This window comes from Erythranthe guttata, chromosome 9, assembly GCF_056151865.1.
Source record: "Erythranthe guttata isolate IM_541 chromosome 9, IM_541, whole genome shotgun sequence".
Classification (NCBI taxonomy): Eukaryota; Viridiplantae; Streptophyta; class Magnoliopsida; order Lamiales; family Phrymaceae; genus Erythranthe; species Erythranthe guttata.
Window position 1 is genome coordinate 14,849,171 of NC_142541.1, and position 8,197 is coordinate 14,857,367.

At 37.6% G+C, this 8,197-nt stretch overlaps 1 protein-coding gene across 1 annotated transcript; it reads left to right on the forward strand.

The window, feature by feature from the left end:
• The first annotated feature begins 3,649 nt into the window (after nt 1-3,649).
• On the forward strand, nt 3,650-7,720 carry LOC105975647 (plastidic ATP/ADP-transporter). Its single transcript, XM_013000841.2, has 5 exons — nt 3,650-4,704; nt 5,177-5,431; nt 5,951-6,094; nt 6,176-6,523; nt 7,090-7,720. Exons 1-5 carry the CDS (start codon nt 3,928-3,930, stop codon nt 7,453-7,455), a joined length of 1,890 nt encoding a protein of 629 aa, XP_012856295.2. The 5' UTR covers nt 3,650-3,927; the 3' UTR covers nt 7,456-7,720.
• Nucleotides 7,721-8,197: the final 477 nt, after the last annotated feature.

Below are 8,197 nucleotides of genomic sequence, written 5' to 3' on the forward strand. Positions count from 1 at the left end.
TAAGAAAATATCGTACACTAACACAGTAAATTTTAATAATGTAGTATTATTCATATTTTATTATTTTAAGAATGAAAAAAATAATCAATTTAATACATAATAAGAAAATATCGTACACTAACATAGTAAAATTTAATAATGTAGTATTTATTATTCATAGTTTATAGAACATTGGTTTATTTAAATCTTACATATTAAGATTTATAATCCAATTATATAGATTAAAATTTAAAAAATCGTATTTCTATCTTTATCTCTTAAGATTTGAGATATATTGATGAAAAATCGGAGATTGATAATTGTTATAAATTATAGTTACAAATTAGTAGAGGAAAAAAAATATTATAAAATAAATAATTACAGAAATACCATTATAATTTTTTAGGGTTGCCCAACATTTGTTTTTTTTATATATAAGATTAGAAGTTGTATTTGAGTGGCATTTAGTAGTTTTTATTTGTTTGTTTGGGGTAATAACCGGTCAAATCAATGCTACACTCGGTAAAATCTTCATCAAACATATTTTTACTATATATCTACATATTAATACGAGTGTATGAAAATTAACGATTATCATCTATCTAGGGCCTCTTTGGTTTGATTGACGTGATAATAGGGGTGGGATGAGATACTTAATACTGTGATTAAAAACATGATGAATGTTATTAGTCATATCATTTGGTTAGTTGTATTAACTCATGACTAATAATATGTTGACTATTCAGTTTCCATTTTGTTTGCATGATTTAGAGAAATCAGCTGGGATTAAAACCATATTGCCGTAATTGCCCTTACAAAAGTCATATAATATTTTAATCTGGACTTTTATTAATTAAACAGTATAAATCCCCTTTCCCCCAAAAATATCCGTCAAAATCCTAACTTCACAAACTTTGAAACCACATCATCGATTTCTGTTGTGGAACGATAGATTTGGAGAATGGATGATACCGGCAGTAGTAGTAAGAGAAGGAGCGAGAGTATCAACCGATTTTTCTCGAACAAAGCCAACCGTGAGCCTGCTTTTTGTGACTGTGGCCGGAAGCTTCTTGTGCAAACATCATGGATGCCGGCGAATCCAGGACGGCGGTTTCTATCATGTCCACGACAGAAAGCAACATCTTTTATTACCACAATTCACCTCATTGGGATCGAGCATTTGCAGAAGCGTACCGACATTCTGATCGTTTTGCACGAATTTCTTTCGGTTCTTGGACACAACCAACATACTAGAAAGTATCTCAGCTGCAATTTCTCGTATTTCAAACGATTTCGAGTCGAGAAATTTAACAAGAACCGGCATAAACCCTGCATCACCCATTAACTTCTTAGCTTCCTCCGAAGTTCCACATAGCCAAAACGCAGCCTTTAATGCCAATTCTTGTACGGAAATATCGCCATATCGAAGAAAATAAAGTATATGATCCATAAACGAGTAATTTATAAGTATACTTATCAAATTTTCCGACGAGGAACAGATACTCATACTTCCCCTAAATGCCACTTCTCTTGTCTTTGTTGAAACCGATGATTTTGGATCCAACCGCCGGCTGAGTAGGGCGGCGGGTAAGGTTAATTATGAGCAGCTTATCGGAACCAACCGCCGGCTGAGTAGGGCGGCGGGTAAGGTCCTGAATCCCAAAAGTTGGGCTGAGATTCGGGGTGTTGGTGGTGGACTCCGTCGGTTTCTGAGTTACCGGAGGGAAGGCGGCGGGATGGGGGTTCTGAGCGGCGGCGGCGCTAGACTTGGTGGCTAACGACATGATTTCCTTGGCCTTCTCCGCCGGAAAGTTGTTGAATACTATGACTTGGCCCGCATAAAATATGGTCATCTGCCCGGTTTCATTCTCGGATCTGGTACACTGCATAAATGAAAAATCACACAATTATTTCTCAGAAATTTATCAAAATAATATATATAAAAAAGTAAACGCAAAATTTTCTTAATTACCTGTCGGATTTATCCAGTGTTTCTACTCCGCCGGTGACGAGCTGGGGAAGCATATTCACGAAGTTTCCGGCGCCGGAGTTCTGATCTGATTTCTCAATCATCGGCAACAAATTCATAGTCCCTGTTTAATTTCCAAAAAATAAATAAAAAAAGATGAATAGCGCCGCCGCCGCTCAGAACCCCCATCCCGCCGCCTTTCCTCCGGTAACTCAGAAACCGACGGAGTCCGCCACCAACACCCCGAATCTCAGCCCAACTTTTGGGATTCATGACTTTACCCGCCGCCCTACTGCAAATCTCCAACAGGGCAGGCACTCCGCCGTGGGCGGAAACCGACCATACATTATCGGAATTCTCCGTGACTTTCATCAAACACCTGGCGGCAAATTCTTTGCCCAGCTCACTCCCAGATTCTAGAACCCTTATCAAAGGGTCAATCACCCCTGCACCGATTAGAACACCCTTGTGGACTGAAAACCTGCAATTAAAGACACTGATTTGGCCGCCTCCTCTTGAATTTCGCTCTCCTCGAAATCGAGAAGATTCACGAGGAAATTGACGAAACGCTCGAGTTCGACGGCGGATTTCACGTATCTGTCGTCTTCTAGGACATGATGAACACGAAAATCAAATCTGTAACAAACCGATTTACCGGAGCAAAAGAACAATGACCTCACTAACACAAACGACTTTCAGTGACCGGGTAATGGTGCCGATTGCCTAGCGAGAGTAAAAGCCTCAGATGATATGCGCATTTTTAAGATTCACTTGAAAATTTTGAACATGAAAACGGTGAAGAAGTTGCAGAAATTACCTTCCTTTGGGGTTAGGTTTTACTGATGTCGGGAAAAGGGGATTTGTTCACAAGTACATTTGGTTTTTATATGAAAGGAATCAGTAATTATCTAAGTGTTGCAAGGGCAAAAACGATATTGTACAACCCATTAGATGATAGGATTAATTGATGACAGCATATCACGCCAATATTGGCGTGACTGTCAATAATTCATTTGAGGGATGGAAACTGTGGGCCCCTTTATCAAGGCCTCACCAAACCACCAAACCAAACATAATACACGAAGGTATTATTCATCCCATCAGGTCTAATATTGCAAACCAAAGAGGCCCCTAGTGTTTTTTCAACCAGTATAACATAGAAGAAATTAATACCAAAGCAAACCTAAAAAAATATACCTAAAAACATATTTAGCAACAAAATAATTGCCACCAAATTAGTTTATATATCACATAATTAAACGTATGAACATGAGCATAATTGAGTGGACCATGATCCCAAATTAGGCATGCTACATGCTTTTAAACTCTTATTTTGACCGATAACGAGCAATTTGACATGTCCGATGCACGGAATTGAACAAAAAATAAAACAAAATAAAATGCGATTTATTTAGGAATCCACGTCTTCAAAAAAAATATCAGCAGCCAAATAGTAGCACCCACAAGTTTTTTTTTTTCTCTCTTTTTTTTTGTACTAAATTTTCTTACATAAAATAAAAAGGAAAAAATCAATTTTTATTTCACAAAACTGCGTGTTAAGAATTTTGTTTATACTAAAAATAAATCCCATTTCTCTGCAAATCCCTGACATCAAGATTTTTTGCTGTAAAACTAATAATTAATTAAAAAAAAAAAAACTAAAGTACTATTTAATTTCTCTTTTTTTTTTTTTATAGTACTAATTTTGTCAGTATACAATTCAAGGGTTTCGTTTCATTCTGCTATATAAAGACAACTTCTTCACTTTCCTCAAAACCCCTCTCCGAGCAAAGGAGCAATCTTTCTCCCAAACCTTATCTCCATTCTCCATACCCCTCTTTCTCTGTCATCTTCGTCTCGTAAAAATCAATTCTTGATAAGTTTTTTGCATTGTAACAAAGAATAGAGAGAGAGAGAGAAAGAGGTGAGATACAGAGAGAGTAGAGAGAGAGTGGAGAGAGAGAGAGAAAGGAAAAAAAATGCAAGGCGTTCTACAGTCAAAAGGGCTCCTCTCACTACCATCAAACCCCAGAACCAGAGCTTCTCTCCTACCTCCGCCATTACAGGGTTTAAGGTACAGATACAACCATGTAATAAACCCTGTACTAAAACCAGGTTTGCTCAACGGCTCCTCCTTATCTCTAAATGGGTTCTCTAAATTCCATGGCTTTTCCACAAAGCCTCAATTGGTTGGTCAGAAGAGCAGAAACTACCCTGTATGCAGGGCGGAGGCGGCTGCCGCCGCCTCCGCCGCCGCAGGCGGCGGCGACCAGCCGAAGCTGTTGGGTGTGGAGGTGGCGACCCTGAAGAAAATACTGCCACTTGGGCTGATGTTTTTTTGTATTCTGTTCAATTACACTATTTTGAGGGATACAAAGGATGTGTTGGTGGTGACGGCGAAAGGTTCGAGTGCCGAAATCATACCGTTCTTGAAAACGTGGGTGAATTTGCCGATGGCGATTGGGTTCATGGTTCTGTACACCAAGTTGTCGAATGTGTTGTCGAAGGAGGCTCTGTTTTATACGGTGATTCTTCCGTTTATCGCGTTTTTCGGGGCGTTTGGGTTCGTGTTGTATCCGCTCAGCAACTACTTCCACCCGACCGCGCTTGCGGATAAGCTTCTCAATACGTTGGGGCCGAGGTTTCTTGGGCCGCTTGCGATAATGAGGATATGGAGTTTCTGTTTGTTCTATGTCATGGCTGAGCTTTGGGGGAGTGTGGTTGTCTCTGTTCTGTTTTGGGGGTTTGCTAATCAGGTAGTTTTCTCGTCTCGTCGTTTAGTTCGTTTTTTTTATTTTTGAACCGTACATTTATAATTTGCTTTGGATAAGTGATTCAAGATTCTTCCGTATTGTCGATTCTTGAATATTATGTAGTAAGATTAGTGGCTTCTGTAACGTGGCGGCTGGATTGAAAATTGATCGAATGGTGATTTTTGGAATTGGCTATTTTTTTGAGTCATCCATTTATAATTTACTATCGATAAGTAATTCATGATTCTTCCTATTCGTTAGTTCTTGAATATTATGTAGTACGACTAGTGGTCCGTAATATGGAGCTGGATTGCAAATTGTAATTGATCGAACTATGATTTGGTAGCTTCTAGCAGCAGAAAGTTTTTAGTTTCAATATCAATAATTTATCGACCTCGTCGTCTCAAGAATCGTGTTGTAGTAGTTCTTTTCCGTAATTTGTACATGACACTCGTTTACTGCACTGTCTCAACAGATTACTACTATCGACGAAGCAAAGAAATTCTATCCACTCTTCGGACTCGGTGCAAACGTTGCCCTAATTTTCTCGGGTCGGACGGTGAAATACTTTTCTCAAATGAGGCAAAGCTTGGGCCCGGGAGTTGACGGGTGGGCCATATCCCTAAAGGCCATGATGAGTATCGTCGTAGTCATGGGTTTCGCCATTTGCGGTCTTTATTGGTGGGTCAACAATAACGTTGATCTTCCCTCTCGTAGTATGAAGAAGAAGGTAATTAATTCACTTCTAGCATTTCTTTTTTTGTTAGCTGTTTAAATAGTGCCTTGATCGACTTTTTCTTGTAGCTAATCCATTGCTCTAAGGGCCCGTTTGGCTAAACTTATTTTAAACATCTGATAAGCTTGTGAAATCTTATTTAAAAAATTAAATATCCAACTATCCAAGTGTTCGGATATGGAGCTGAGGAGTTGTTTTTCGTTTTATGCGCGTATAAAAATTAAAAATTCTAGTGTTTGTATATGGAGATGATAAGTTTTTTTTTTTTTTTTTTCCGATTTTATAAGCTCTTAAATACAAAAGGCTTTCAAAAATAGCTTGTAAGCTCTTGAAAGAGCTTATTTTTGGATTTTTCAAAGACTTTTCTAATATTTTTTACCGAATACATTTTAATAGCTTATAAGCTCGTAAACACCGTATAAGATATTTTTAATAGTTTAAAAGCCAAGCCAAACAGGCCCTAATTACCATGCTGTATTACTGTTACCTAACTATATTCTTCGTCTATTTTAGGAGAAGCCGAAAATGAGTACAATGGAGAGCATAAAATTTTTGGTGTCGTCGAGATATATAAGAGACCTCGCCACTTTGGTCGTCGCATACGGTATTAGCATTAACCTCGTCGAGGTCACATGGAAATCGAAGCTTAAAGCTCAGGTATTTAATAACTCTAAAAAAATAAAAAAATAAAATATATATATAAACTTATTTATTTATCGGACTATCTAAATTGCGCAGTTCCCGACGCCGAACGAGTACTCGTCGTTTATGGGAGATTTCTCGACGGCAACCGGAATAGCAACTTTCATAATGATGCTTCTGAGCCAGTGGGTGTTCAACAAATACGGCTGGGGAGTGGCTGCGAAGATTACTCCGACGGTGTTGCTTCTCACCGGAGTTGGTTTCTTCTCGTTGATTCTGTTTGGGGGCCCGCTTTCTCCGGCGCTCGCTGGTATCGGAGTGACCCCACTTTTAGCGGCTGTGTACGTCGGTGCGATGCAGAATATATTCAGTAAGAGTGCAAAGTACAGCTTGTTCGATCCGTGCAAGGAAATGGCTTACATTCCATTGGACGAAGATACCAAGGTTTGTTGTACTCTTCGATTAACTACATTCGGTACCCTTGATTTTTGCTATAATTGTCGAAGTAGTCCCTCGGTTATTTTTTATTTGCGTACACCCCTTATGATCTCGGAAATTAAAGACAAATAAGTAGGGTGGAAATCGGAACGGAATTTCCGAATTCTACCGATTCCGATCCGAATATTTCTGAATTTTGTAGCAATATTTTATATTCCAAATTCTGAATGTTCCGACTTTTTTTGGTAACGGAATAGGAATACATACATATTAGATTTCGATTTCTGATCCAATTTTAATTTCCGAAAATATTTTCAAAATTCTCAATTTTTTTTTCTGATATCACTATTATTATTATGTATTTTATATTATACATGACTACAAAAATGGAAATTCCGAATTCTGCCTACTTCGATTTCGGAACAAGTTTTTTCATTCCGATTTCCGAAATTTCGAATTTTTTTTTTCAATTTGTTTTTTGGAACAAATGTATATGATTTTTTCAAGAATTCAAGAAACAACTATACATATAAGTTACGTTCTTTATACGAAACAAAAATTTCATTTTTCAGGTTAAAGGGAAGGCGGCAATCGACGTCGTGTGCAACCCGTTGGGAAAATCCGGTGGCGCCCTAATTCAGCAATTCATGATTCTCACATTCGGATCTCTGGCGAATTCGACACCTTATCTAGGTGGCATACTTCTCGTAATTGTTCTTGCATGGCTAGGGGCAGCAAAGTCATTAGACACCCAATTCACTGCGCTGAGGCAAGAGGAGGAGCTCGAGAAGGAGATGGAAAGAGCTTCCGTCAAAATTCCGATTATGTCCTCCACCGATGAAACTGGCAATAACGGATCTTTCACTGCTGAGTCAGCTCTAAATTCCATGGGGGGCGATTCGTCTTCCGCGGGACCCTCGTCGCCTCGGAGTGCGTGATTCGTGTTGCTTGAATAATAGGGATTAAAGAAATGATGATTATTATTATTACTATCATTTTAGAAATATTTGGGAGTTTGGATTCATGGTGTTAGGATTGTCTAATATGTTTTTTATTTATTGTAATATTTTTGTTTTAGCTTTTGGAATAATCAGAGCCTGTTAGTCACATGACTGACTTTAAGCCACTCTGTGAATTTTTACTTATTGTAGTTTTCTTTTTTTCTTTTTCTTAAAAAATATATTTTTTTTCTTTTTCTTTTTTTACTTATTTGAACCATTATTTCTGCATTTGTGCTTTTTTTTTTTACTTATTTGAACCATTATTTGAGTTCTTTGCACATACCCCTCGTATTTTTAATATAAGCACGTAAATCCCTGGTATTTCGCTCGTCAAACAATCACTCATTTGGTTGATGAAATTTTTGAAAATACGAGTGGTTATGTGCTTATATTAAAGTATTAAAGGTACAAAATCCAAACCACAGAGGAATTAAGCACTATTTACCCTTTTTCAAATGGACATGATTTTTACTTTTCCTAAGTTTCTTTCTTCTTCGTAATAACGCATTTACTAAAATACAAACAACGATCAATTAATTTTGTAAATCCTCGTTTTAAAATACTTTTCGCCAACGTTTATACAACATAAATTGTATCTTTTCAAAATACAAACAAATATTATAATTATTCTTTTCTTCTGCCAAAACATATTTCCTGGAAAATAAAATGAAAAAGGGAC

Coding starts and splice junctions, on each gene's coding strand:
- LOC105975647 (XM_013000841.2), top strand. CDS start 3,928: ATGCAAGGCGTTCTACAGTCAAAAGGGCTCCTCTCACTACCATCAAAC. Junction 5,432..5,950: donor CTCGTAGTATGAAGAAGAAG/GTAATTAATTCA, acceptor CGTCTATTTTAG/GAGAAGCCGAAAATGAGTAC. Junction 6,524..7,089: donor CATTGGACGAAGATACCAAG/GTTTGTTGTACT, acceptor TTCATTTTTCAG/GTTAAAGGGAAGGCGGCAAT.